This window comes from Erythranthe guttata, chromosome 7, assembly GCF_056151865.1.
Source record: "Erythranthe guttata isolate IM_541 chromosome 7, IM_541, whole genome shotgun sequence".
Classification (NCBI taxonomy): domain Eukaryota; kingdom Viridiplantae; phylum Streptophyta; class Magnoliopsida; order Lamiales; family Phrymaceae; genus Erythranthe; species Erythranthe guttata.
In genome coordinates this window covers 1,957,391-1,971,897 of record NC_142539.1, presented here as the reverse complement: position 1 = coordinate 1,971,897, position 14,507 = coordinate 1,957,391, and the positions used below count along the sequence as shown (strand labels likewise).

Here is a 14,507-nt window from a genome sequence, read left to right as displayed (position 1 = left end):
TAAAAACATCTTATAAGATGTTTAAGAGCTTATAAGTTGTTTAAAAGTGTTTGGTAAACAAATTAGAAAAGATCTTATTTTTACCAAAAATAAGCTGTTAGGGAGCTTATAAGATGTTTTAAAAAAAGTACCCCCACCCCACCTTTTTTCTTTAAGATCTTATTTGATTATTTACTAAAACACTCAAAATACAAAATTACCCTCAAATATTTTATTATATTACATGAATACTAATAACGTTTATATTTTATCAAAACAACGTATTCTTATAATCAAGATTAATTATTAGTTAAAATATAATTATCGTAATAATTGTAAAAAAATTGTTCTATTTACATTTTATATGAATAAAACACCCGAATATTCTTATTATCTCAATAATATAAATTATATTTCGTTCATCTATATAAAAAAATACATTTGTTTTACAACCTTTATTTTATATTAATATATTAATTTATATTATTATTTTTATTTGATAAATTAATTTGTAAATATTATAATAATATTTTAGGACTAATGTATTTGAGTCAAATAAGTTCAACAGTTATAATGGTGCCATGTACTTTTTGGTCATTATAGTGATAAACAGACCTTTTATTTCCAAACACCTAAACAACTTATAAAAACTAAAAGTAGCTTATAAGTTACATATCCAAACACCTTAAAAAATAATTTTTAAAATAAAATGTAACAGCTTATCAGCTCCTAAAACATCTTATCAGATGTAGGAGCTTATAAGATGTTTTAAATAAGCTTAGCCAAACGGGCTCTAAGTTTAGGGCCAAATTACAGTCACCTCATGAGGTAAAGTTAAATTACGAAAAAACCTCTTATGTTTGGGTAATTACAACCACCGTCTTAATTATGAATCTTCTTACACGTTCGTCCATATTATGGCGTCAGATATCTTCTAGACTTCGTGGAATATTCTCTAATTTGTACTCATTTTGTGCAAAAATACAGTTTCTGTTGCACCACAATCTGTTATTTACAAGATATGAGACACATCTTATGATCATCTTGTTTCAAAATATGGAGGTCGAATGGTGTAAAACATGTACAAATTAGAGAATATTCCACAAAACGACTCCACCAGAAGATTTTGTTAGTAAAAATCACAAAGAGAATCGAGAAAGAGCCAAAACAAAGACATCAAAATTGAAAGAAGACGAAGATGCAAAGAACAAAAGTAATAAAGAAGAAAGGAAGTAACACATGGAGAGACAAAGAAACTAAGGCCATGTCTGAAATAGGGCCCTAATTTTTAATGTGGGGATAAAAATCTGACAAGTATTATTATACACGGATTAGGGCATGTTCCTCGAACCCATTTTCACATGCCTTATCTCCTCAATTTATCTACCCCCACTTAAACTAATCAAATCCCCTTTTTTCCTTTTTCGTAATCCCTCCAAACGAAACGTGCCCATTTTCTGAACACGTTACATCTCGGTAAAATTATCGATGGAAATTGGAACGAAATTTTCGATTCTTGGAACAACATTTTTTGTTCTGGATTCCGATTTTCATTTTTTCCGTAAACTTCTGATTATTTTATGAAATACATTTCTAAAATCAATATAATCTTGTATTTTATATAATGGGTGACTAAAAAGATTGGAACTTCCGAATTCTGCCGATTTTGTTTCCTAATATGGGACAAGTTTTTTTTCATTCCAACTTTCGATCGTTCCCATTTGTTTTTCGAAAGGAACTCGAATTTGTATCCACTTCCGAATAAAAAATTGTAATTTTTTTCGAAAGTGTCAATTTCGATCCGACCCGTCTAGTTTCCACCTCTACATATGTAAATCATATATACCTATCGATATGTATATAAAATATCTATCTATCTATACATGTGTATCGTACAAATGAATAGGATTGTAGCATATAAAACAAACCAATAACAAGTGCTTTTACCACATGCATATATATATCCAAGAGGTAAAGAATCAATACCATTATCTTCAACATTAATTTACAGCTTTCAAGATTCCTTATTCATCATCTAAATAAATTTCAAGTAAATAAATCAAGATGTACGTTTCCTATCTGTTTCTTCTTCCACCGATCATAAATTAAATATAAATCTTTTTCACTAGTCGTCCATTATTATATTAATTAAACAATGGAACAGTGAAAAAAAAAAATAAGAAGGCAGCAGTTTTCAGCTGTACAAGTACATGAATAATAATGGCTCTGCAATTATTTCTTGACAGGGATTGAACGTTCGTATGTGGTGGATCGGAGGAGAGAGAAACAACCTAGAGAGAGAAACAAGCTGATGAAATTATTCATAAATATAATTGTTTCTTGATATCACTTCACTTGTTGCTTTCTTATGTTTTCTGTCTGATATGCCAATGCAAACTTCGTAGATCTTTTTTTTTTTTTTCAGACAGTGAAAGGAGAATTATTAATTATTATTTTTATTTATTATTATTATTATTATGGGGAAGACTGGAAAATGGATAAGAAACTTCTTGATCGGTAAGAAAGATAAAGAGAAGGAGAAAGAGGGTAATTACCAGAAAACCGCCGCCGCCAACAATGGCTACGACCACCACCACCACCACCGGCCGACGACGCCCATATCCATCCCGCAGCAGCCCACCACCCCCAAGGAGAAGCGGCGCTGGAGCTTCCGTCGTTCCTCCGCCGCCGCGCCGCCGTCGGACGCCATCCCGGTGGAGAGCGACACCAAGAAGCACGCGATGGCGGTCGCAGTAGCCACCGCCGCCGCCGCTGACGCGGCGGTGGCGGCGGCCAAGGCTGCCGCCGCCGTCATCCACCTGACCTCCGCCTCCGGCAGGTCCAGCAGCGCGTTCGAGGATGCTGCGGCCACCATGATCCAGTCTGTTTTCCGTGGATATCTGGTACGTATTGTAAAATTAAGGACAAATTACGGTAAGCTCTGAGATATTGTCAAATTACGAAAATCCTTATTTTATCTGGGTAATTAATTAATTACGAAAATATCCCATCAGAGGTAAATTAAGGGTTGTTAAATCGGTTAAAACCGAACTTAAATTTCGGTACGCCAACATTTCTTATCGTTTACCGAACTGAATATACGATTTGGATTGTTAAATAATCGAATTACATAAATTTTATGTATAAATATTTAAAATGAGGGGTGGTTGTAATTACCCAAACAAGAGGTTTTTTTTGGTAATTTGGTCATACATCAGGATGGCCGTAATTTGCCCATAAAATAAAAAAAAACAAAAAAATTGGATCTTGATTAGTGAATACTAATTGGGATTATAAACTAATTAATTATTGCAATTTGCAGGCAAGGAAAGCGCTGAATGCATTAAAAGGATTAGTGAAACTGCAAGCATTAGTGAGAGGGCATCTGGTGAGAAAACAAGCTACAGCTACCCTGCGGTGCATGCAAGCTTTGGTGACAGTCCAATCAAGAGCACGTGCGCAGAGATTACGAATGGCTGAAGAAATTAAATCAATTGATCAAAGGCAATTTCATCACAGAAAATCTACTCAGGAAAATCGGTTTAGAAACTCTAATCAAGTATGTTTTTTTTTTTTTTACTATTATCTTTAATTAAATATTTTAATTACAATGTTTGGATCTCATTAATTATTTCCCCTTTTAGTTTTTTTTTTTAATTAGGGGGAAATAATATTTAATTATTTGAGAGTCTGTTAAGAGATTCGAAAGTCTCGTTTGGTTTCTAAGATAAGATTTAACAGTACTCTTACGAAATGTCTATAATTGGCGGGCCGGGCCCGAATAGCTATTAGACTAATGAGTAAAAGTCTAATTATTTGATTAATCATGGCTAATCTTAACGACCATTGCAGAACGAATACGACAGAGGCCTCGAAGAGAACATCAAGATAGTCGAAATGGATCTAGGCGACTACAACAAGCCCGTAACAAGAGCCCGTAGCAGCTACTCGAACCACCGCTCCTCAACCAATTACCAAGAAAACCACCACCACCACCACCAAATAATCTCGCCGTCGCAATCGGCAGCATCGCTCGCGGCGGAAACGAGCCCGCGAGCGTGCAGCAACCACTTCGACGACCGCTCGTTCGGCACGCCGCAGAGCAGCCCGCAGTGCCGGTCGAGCACTATAATGTCGAAGACGCCACCGACAATCCCGTATCCTAATAATTACCCGAAATCGGACTACGCGGAGTCGCTATACAGCGAGTTCCCGTTCTACCCGAGCTACATGGCGAACACGGAGTCTTCTAGGGCTAAGGCCCGGTCCCACAGCGCGCCGAAGCAGAGGCCCGTCGAGACTTTCGAGAGGCAGCCGAGTAGTAGCGGAAGGAGGAGGCCTTCTTTGGAAGGACGGAATGTACCGAGAGCGGTTAGGATGCAACGGTCGTCGTCGCAAGTGGGGCCCGCGTCGCAGAATTATCAGTACCCGTGGTCGGTTGTTAAACTTGACAGGTCAGCAGCTTCACTCAAGGATAGTGAGTGTGGATCAACCAGCACCATGCTTACTAACACTAATTACTGCAGATCACTTGTGGGCTTTGATGTAAGTAATTGTATATAACTAATTATATTGTTTCATTTTTTTTTTGTTTAATTTTTTTTTTTTGCAATTTGATCATGAAAAAATGAAGATCAAGATAAATCAATTGTTTGTTTTATGTTTGTTAATTTTGTTTGTTGTGATTTTCAGGTGCAAGGAGCTAGGTACTAATTTATCTTGATACCCCAAGAAATGGAAATAATCTTTGTGAATTCTAAAAGGTGATTTGAAGTTTGTAATAATAATAATAATAATTATTATTATATTTATAATTATAATTTTTTGTTTTTTTGTAAGTTGATTTGATCTTTGTGTGGGAGAGTACTGAGTAGTGTTTGATGATCTTGAAATGTAGTTTCGTTTGACCAATCTTTGTGTATGATGTATTGTTTTGTGACTCGTTTGGCTTCCACATTAATTTGTACTTGTGTTTTTTTGTTAATATATGTCGATTTAAAAGAAATTTGTGTGTTTCTTTTTATTCATTCTTTAATTATTCAATGAATAATTCTTAATGTTGTCCCATTAATCTCACCTGCAGATTAGTTTACAACTGAGTATTCATGTATTATGGGTTTATTACGATCACCTCTTTGAGATGATGTCAAGCTACGAAAAAATTCTTATATTTAGTTAATTATAACAATCTCCCTTAACTATGAATCTTGTTACACACGCAGTCAAATTTAGTGGAATTTTCTAAATTGTATATAATATTCTCAAGTTTGTACCCATTTTTATCTCATTTGAACTCCACATTTTTTAAACAAGATGATCATAAGATGTTTCTCTTGACTTGTAAATATCAGATTGTGGTGCATCAGAAACTTTGCACAAAACGAATACAAGTTAGAGAATACTCCACGAAATCTAGAAGATAATTTTGCATTTGACAGCATAAGGGTTGATGTGAAACAAAATTAATACTTGAGGGGTAATTGTAATTACCCAAACAAAAGGGGGTTTTCATCACTTGACCTTACCTTAGGGGTTTACCGTGATTTACCGTTTGTTTTATACTAGAAGTGATGGGGTCAATTTGGCATTCTATTGGGCTCGTGAAATCTTTGAGATTGGATTTCATTGGTGGACCATGACTCGATTTTATCATGTTTAATGGGCTCAAAATTAGGTCAGAGCCTCAATCATAAGTATGACTTATAAATACACTATTTTCTCCACCATAAAAGGTACGCTTTATTTTACACACTAATCACACGATCAAATCACAGATCTCACATCGTCTTCTCTATTTCGTTTTCCTTCTCATTTTGTTCTTTCTTGAAATATTTCCCCAATTAACTTGAACGTCGGAAGGTCTCCTCAGAACTTTAACTCGAAATATCAGGTGAACGAAACAGTTTTTCGACGATTGAGATTGGGGAATGTGTTCGAGAAGAGCTAATATTAGTGGTGGCTAAATTAACCTCCATCAAGGAGTGTAATTATTAATTAAAAAAAAAAAAAAAAGAGGTAGTGGATGTGATAGAAAATAAAACATAACTTGCAAATATAACTCATATTTTCCATCACTTCAATCTTTCTTGTTCATTAAAGTGCACTTTTAATTAGTGGGCATTATTCATTCTTTGATCATATTCACACGCATACATTATAATTGGTATCTAGATTCCTCAGTAATATAAATCATTATAAAAAAGGTCCCTTGATTTCAAATTAATTGTGTTATTCCCCACATATAAGTAGGAGCATACTTTCACATGGTCTGCCTAGTGCCTATCCACTTATTATTATTATGTTTCTTTTCATCACATCTTTTAGGGTAAATTAAAAAAAAATTATGAACTTAGGTTAAATTACGAAAAATACCCCCACCTATCATTAATTGTCAAAATTCCCTCTACATTTGTTTCAATCTTACACCGATCCCTGTGGATTTTTTCAAAGAATCTTTTTTATTCAAGGTAATATATTCCGGAAAATGTCAACTCTACTACTTGTATAACTAACATTTCTTTATGCTACCTTTTAATGATAAAAATTGCCCTCATATCGTTAATGGTGTACTAAAGAGGTGTTAATGTGTATTTAAGAAGTAAAGATTTAGTGTAAAGGCTCTCTACGGATAATTTTTGTCTTAAAAGAATAGCATAAAAAAATGCCACGTCGCTAGGGATAGAATCAGCATTTTTTCGGAAAAAATTTGCTTTGAATAAAAAAGATTCTATTAAAACTCACACTGTAAGAGAGTCTATGTAAAATAAAAACAAACGTTTGAGAAATTTTTGTTATTACGAATAGGTAGGGATTTTTTTGCTAAAAAATATAAATTAATAATTATTATTTATCAAAAATTTAATATTTCATAAAATTAATAACTAAATATATATTTAATGTTTAACTAAATAATGTTATAAATAGACATATGTTGATATGCACAAAAAGCATCATATCTCTTAAGTTTAATTTCCATACATTGATAAGATTCAACTCGGATTATCCAATAATTTTTTCCATGTTTTTTTTTATTTTTTATTTCTGTGTAATATACATTACACGTGTATGTTGTATTTAGGTACCGATTCAATTTGAATTATCTATTGCATTTTATTTCTTTATTTTGTTATTTTAATTTGTTGCTATATATACAGACTTTTATTACAGTAGTGTGAATCTTATCAACCGAAAATGTCACTAGCTGTTAGCATTAGTGTTTATTTAATTTTATCGAATATAACATAGATTTGGTCCCTTATTTATAAAGTTAAGTGATATTTAGTCAATAATTCTCCACAATAAGATAATCAAGTATAAATAAATAAAGCAAGGAGATTGATGCATTTAAATTGTTTATTTAATATACGAATATCACACACTTAATAATTAATAGGTGGTTAATACTATTGCATGGCATCAAATCAACCTCAAAGACAATACAAAAGTTTATGTGTAACAATGATGTTTGCAAATGATTATTTAAAAGCAGAAGTTAGTGATTGTGATTTAAGTTAGTTTTAAGTGTTTATTTCTAAAAGTTGGGGGTGTTTGCAAATATTTCGGAAAATGAACTAAAATTGAAAAAGCAGGGTTAAAGGTGCTTTTAAAAAAATAGCTTAAAGCAGATTATTTTAAGAGAAGCAAAAGCAAAAATTGATTTTGCAAAGACCTAAAAACAGATTATGAGCAAAAAAAAACCGCATAATCACCTTCAAAAAGCATTTGCAAACACCTCCTATGTCGCCACGTGTTGTTTAAGCTAATTAATCTATATATAATATAAAAAGAGGATTTATGCCCTCAATGATTGACATGTGGCAAATGATGATGTCATTTGTCAAAATTGCTTAGTTGGAGTTCAATTGATGAGGTGGATTCTTCAATTGATTAGGTGGCATTTTTATTTATGGATGTTTTTAAGTTTTTTCCTATTTTATATTTACACAATCATTAAATAATTACCACATGTATATATATTATTTCCAAAGTTAATATTTTATAAATTCGAAATAAAAAAATTTTATTTATATTTTCAGTATTTCAAAATATATTTATTGAAAAAAATTCATGAAACTCAATTTTTTTACGAATATTCAAATAATTTTCAGAAAAAACATTTTTTTAATATTAAAATATTAAAATAAAGGAATACGGTTTTTTTTTTTTTTAATTTTCAATAGTTTGGAATATTCGAATATCCATTCAATAAAAAAAAAATTGGGATATCTGTATAAAATGAAAATATTAATAAATTAAAATATATTTCATAATTTTTCATTTGAATCTATAAATTCAATATATATATATTTAAACTAATATATATATATATATATATATATATATATATATATATATATATATATTCGAATTTTTTTTAATTAATCAAATAAAATATATAATAAAATTTATATTTTATTAATATATGCAAATATCGTTATACATGGAAATAATATATATATATATATATATATATATATATATATATATATATATATATATATATTCGAATTTATTGTTTTTTAATTAATCAAATAAAATATATAATAAAATTTATATTTTATTAATATATGCAAATATCTTTATACATGGAAATAATATATATATATATATATATATATATATATATATATATATATATATATATATAATTGAATTTAGTATTTTTTAATTAATCAAATGAAATATAATAAAATTAATATTTTATTAATATATGCAAATATCATTATATATATATATATATATATATATATATATATATATATATATATATATATATATATATATATATATGTATATAAAGTTACAAAATTGATTAAATTTAAATTTCATGATTTCATTTTTAATAGATGTTGATTTGTTTGACTTTATTAAGGAATTTAGGACTAAATAATCGGTCCATGATATTAGGAGTAAATAACATCAATACCTTAATTCCATAATTTGGTTTAGCTCATTAATACATAAAATATATGTTTTCCTTAAAAAAAATTATTTACTTATTTAGAATGTAAAAGTAAAGTATAAATACCTTCAACCCCAACTCATTCATCTCATTCTTTTTCAATACATTTTGTTATAATCACACAAAATCACGGTTCTCACCCTAATATTTTGGTTTTTTGTCTTTATGTTTTGTAATTGTATACTTTTTTCTAAGCATGTTATTTGTTGTTTATTGTTTATTTATATAAGAATCTAACTTATATTTTTGTTTTTGTTTTTTTAGATTAATAAATAACATCGTTTGTGCCATATGCGTCGACATCCGCAAGTGAAAAGTCCTGCGATATTGTGTAGCATGCACGATATGATTCAACATTATTGTATGGATTGATTTTCACAAATTTTTACTTCTACTCTTCCATATTTTGATTATATACTTGATATGATTGTAAGCTTGGTTTCAATGAAGAAGAGGTTGAGGTTAATGCAATTGGGCATACAATAGAAACAAAATAATTCGTACATTTCTTGATTTGTAATAGAGATTCATATATGTTTCATTGCATATATTTGAATAAATTTTATTTTATATTTATAGATTTTTGTAACGATCGATATTAATTTTTTCGTCCATTAATATTTTTTTCTTGCAATTACCCTTTTGAATAAATTGAATTATCCTTACTTCTACGTAACATATAGAACATGCAACAGGTTCATCATTCTCCATTCGCAATTGTTATTGTTATTGTTATTGTTATTGTTATTGTTATTGTTATTGTTATTGTTATTATTATTATTATTATTATTATTATTATTATTATTATTATTATTATTATTATTATTATTATTATTATTATTATTATTATTATTATTATTATTATTATTATTATTATTATTATTATTATTATTATTATTATTATTATTATTATTATTATTATTATTATTATTATTATTATTATTATTATTATTATTATTATTATTATTATTATTATTATTATTATTATTATTATTATTATTATTATTATTATTATTATTATTATTATTATTATTATTATTATTATTATTATTATTATTATTATTATTATTATTATTATTATTATTATTATTATTATTATTATTATTATTATTATTATTATTATTATTATTATTATTATTATTATTATTATTATTATTATTATTATTATTATTATTATTATTATTATTATTATTATTATTATTATTATTATTATTATTATTATTATTATTATTATTATTATTATTATTATTATTATTATTATTATTATTATTATTATTATTATTATTATTATTATTATTATTATTATTATTATTATTATTATTTATTTATTCATTTTTACCTTTTGTTCTTTTTACTAAGCTGTAATATATTATTAAACTTCAATTCATTATTTTGGTATATATGCACAAGATTTTTTCTTACCCATATAAAAATATAAAATACTAAATAATATATGTGATATTTTAATAAGAGATCACCATTATCGTTCCGTGATGTTTGGAACAAATAAATAAATTTTAGGAAAAAAAATATCATTCTCTTTCTATTTCTATGTTATATAATTCAAATGAGTTCTAATAGAGTTTAGAACAAATAAAAATATTTGTTGCTACTTTTATTCTTTATATTTTTAACAATATTACGGTAATATTTATAACTTTATTGATAAAAAAAAAGAACATTATTGTTCTAATATTTATAGCTTTATTTAATCCATGTTTTTAATCACAACAAAAACATTAATTTTATTGTTATTATTTATTTAGGAAAATGAATTATCTAAGAAATGTATGTTAATGTTATATCAAAATTTTGTAGATTCATTCTATTTGCATAGTGTAATCCGATTAACAATAATACTAAATATTCACTTTGAATACTAAATAATATCATTTTGTGAATTATTTACATTTTTTTATCTAAAATTTTAATCACTGGAATATGATGGATTATTCATATTTTTTTAATTATCGGTATCGGTATCTGTACTGGTATCGATATTGGTATCGGCATCGGTACCGGTATTGATATTGGTATCGGTATTAGTTTAGTATCAGTAACAATAAAAGTATCATTATCAGTATCAGTATTAATATCATTCTCTATATCAGTATCAACATTAGTATTCGTATTTGTATTAACCATTTATATTAATGTTAGTATTATTATTAAGGGTCATACTAATTCCAACACTAAAATTTACTAAATCCCACACATAAATTAAAAAACAAAATCTCTATCTACTTATATTCTCTCTAATTTTTTTCTATGATGATTTTTTCCAAGTCACTCAAAATTCGTTAATCTTTCACGTGAATAATCATAAAAAGTGAGTTTAGGCTTATTTAATATTTTTCAATTTCATTATGGTTTTTAATTATTTAAATTCATATCAATTCGAATTTCTTTCTCAAATTCGAACTTTATTTTAGTTTGAACACATGAAGATTTTTCTCAAATTCGAACTTGGAATGATATGGACGTTTATAGTGTGTGATTTTATTAAAAATAATAGGGAAAAAGAAGAAGGGTGGAGAAGGAGAAGATGAGATTTTAGAGAGAGAAAAAAATTCAATTGTGTTGTGTGTATGATTTGGTAAAATTAGTGTGGGATTTAGCATATCGGTATTATTAATATTAGTATTAGTGTTAGTATTAGTGTTACTATTAGTGTTAGTATTAGTATTAATATTAGTATTAGTAATAGTATTAGTATCACTATCAATATTCGTATTTGTATTCGTATTCGTATTAGTATTCGTATCAGTATCAATATCAATATTAATAGTATCAGTATAAATATAATTATTAGTGTTAGTATTGGTATTGGTATTGGTATTGGTACTGCCGTACTGGTAATGGTATTGGTACTAATATTGGTATTGGTATTAGTATTGTATTAGTATTGGTATCGGTATCGGTATCGGTGTCGGTATCGATATCGATATCAGTATGAGTATGGGTATCCGTATTGGTATCAATATCAGTCAGAGTATCAGTATCAATATCGATATCGGTACCGGTAGCGGTATCGGTATCGACATCGGTATCTATATGAGTATGAGTATCACTATTGCTATCAGTATCGGTATCAGTTTTGTATCAATATCAATATCATTATTAGTATATGTATCATTAGCAGTATTAATATCAATATCAGTATCATTATCAATATTAACATCAATATCAGTATAAGTATCAGTATCAATATCAATATCAATATCAGTATCAGTATCAATATCATTATCAATATCAATATATGTATCAGTATCAATATCAATATATGTATCCGTATCAATATCAATATCAATATCAATATATGTATTAGTATTAGTATTTGTATTAACCATTACTATTAATGTTAGTATTAGTATTATTATTAGTATTAGTATTAGTATTTATATTAGTATTAGTATTTGTATTAGATTTAGTATTAATATCAGTATTATATTAATATTAGTATTGTACGTAACATTGTCTAGAGTTAAGAGTATATTTTAAATAACGATTTTCATCAATTAAGAATCCGGTGATTGTCCCATGCTACTTGCAATATCGTATACAAAGAAGTATTTCTAGAGTTGTATTTCAGGGAATATGAAGATACACTTTAACAAACATCATTTATATATTATATATGCGCATGTTTTTCGTTGACTCATACGTGTACATTTAATATGCGTTCAGATTTATTTTTAGTAAATAATATTTTTCGGCGATATTCAATTATATTAATATTAATATTAGTATTAATATCATTATCAGTGTTCATATTCGTATTAGTATTCATATCAGTATCAATATCAATATTAATAGTATCAGTATCAGTATGAGTATTAGTATTGGTATTGGTATTGGTATTTGAATTGATACTGGCACTGTTATTGGTATTAATATTGGTATTAGTATTAGTATTGTATCAGTATTCGTAACGGTATTATCAGTATGGGTATGGGTATCGGAATCGGTATCAATATCGGTATCGATATCGATATGCGTATCGGTATCGGTATCTGTATCGGTATCAGTATCAGTGTCAATCTCGGTATCGATACCGGTAGCGATATCAGTATCGACATCGGTATCGATATGAGTATGAGTATCACTATTGCTATCGTTATATGTATCAGTTTAGTATCAATATCAATATCATTATTAATATATGTATCATAATTAGTATTAGTATAAGTATCAGTATCAATATCAGTATGAGTATCAATATCAGTATCAATATAAGTATCACTATCACTATCAGTATCAGTATCAGTATCAGTATCAGTATCAGTATCAGTATTAACATAAATATCAATATATCTTAGTATTAGTATTTGTATTAATCATTATTAGTACTGTTAATATTATTATTAGTATTTGTATTAACCATTACTATTAGTATTAGATTTAATATTAGTATCAATATTAAATTAATATTATTATTGTACGTAACATTGTCTAGAGTTAAGAGTATATTTTAAATAATGATTTTCATCAATTAAAAATCCGGTGCATTGTTTTACGCTACTTGCAATATTGTGTACTAAGAAGTATTTCAAGTGTTGTATTTCAGGGAATATGAAGATACACTTTAAGAAACATCATTTATATATTATATGCATACACATATTTTTCGTTGACTCATACGTGTATATTCAATGTGCGTTCAGATTTATGTTCAGTGAATAGTATTTTTTAATGGGATATTCGATTATTTTTCTATGCACACATTCTTCATTTGATATATATATATATATATATATATATATATATATATATATATATATATATATATATATATATATATATATATATATATATATATATTCTTTATCTACGTAATGTCTTTGACTTATATATTGAAAATGATGAAAAATAACAGGTTATTCGTCATCTGGTCGTAGATCTAATTGTAGTTCCGTGGTCTTCTTTAACAACATTCTCATTAATGTGCAAGACTGGTGCATTACTTTAATTTCGGTCTTGGAGTTACTTGCTACATTTCAACGTGTATGGTGCTTAGAACATTGTCCGTTTATTTTTTATAGAGACTTTTGATTGATAAATCAAGATACGAATTTGTTATTTATTGTTCAATTGTATTCTTTACATTCTCGACATATTTTTTATTCGTTGGTTTTCTACATTAACTCATTTTATGTTTTTGAATTAATCCCCGTGCATCGCACGGGTGAGTGACTAGTATTAATATATAGGTGTGTTATTCAATTTATTTTACACGTACACGTATGCATCTCACCATATATTTCTCACGCACTCAAATTAATATAATATATTATATTTATAATAAAGAATACAAAATATATATATGATTACATGCGCATGTAATATAATCTGCTCAAAAAGAAATATTTTTAAATTGCTATCTCCCCACCCCGATAAATCATGTTTCCCATCAAGTCCCTACTTGATTTCTAGAACGACCACCACGTGTCCTGCTCCATCACTATGTCCAATCTGATGATGCCACGTACAATTACAATTCCAACTCGACAAAAGTTGAATAGGGGTGATTCAACGATGAGACTACTCCCACGTGTCAGTCAACTCA

The 14,507-nt window shown here is 27.8% G+C and overlaps 1 protein-coding gene across 2 annotated transcripts; it reads left to right on the top strand.

Moving 5' to 3' along the window:
• Positions 1-1,963: 1,963 nt before the first annotated feature.
• On the top strand, positions 1,964-4,984 carry IQD19 (IQ-domain 19). Of its 2 annotated transcripts, XM_088820638.1 has the most exons (5): positions 1,964-2,045; positions 2,226-2,882; positions 3,302-3,538; positions 3,832-4,524; positions 4,672-4,984. In XM_088820638.1, the coding sequence occupies exons 2-5, from the start codon at positions 2,457-2,459 to the stop codon at positions 4,690-4,692; spliced, it is 1,377 nt and encodes a 458-aa protein (XP_088676764.1). In that variant the 5' UTR covers positions 1,964-2,045; positions 2,226-2,456; the 3' UTR covers positions 4,693-4,984. The 2 variants fall into 2 exon arrangements, with proteins under 2 accessions (XP_088676764.1, XP_012832407.1); XM_012976953.2 differs by lacking the exon at positions 1,964-2,045 and having other exon boundaries at positions 2,194-2,882.
• The last annotated feature ends 9,523 nt before the right edge of the window (positions 4,985-14,507 follow it).

Bases quoted from the DNA above. Each gene is read 5' to 3' on its own strand.
- IQD19 (XM_088820638.1), top strand. From the start codon at position 2,457: ATGGGGAAGACTGGAAAATGGATAAGAAACTTCTTGATCGGTAAGAAA. The intron at 2,883-3,301 runs GTACGTATTGTA...TGCAATTTGCAG, and splicing joins CTGTTTTCCGTGGATATCTG to GCAAGGAAAGCGCTGAATGC. The intron at 3,539-3,831 runs GTATGTTTTTTT...CGACCATTGCAG, and splicing joins GGTTTAGAAACTCTAATCAA to AACGAATACGACAGAGGCCT.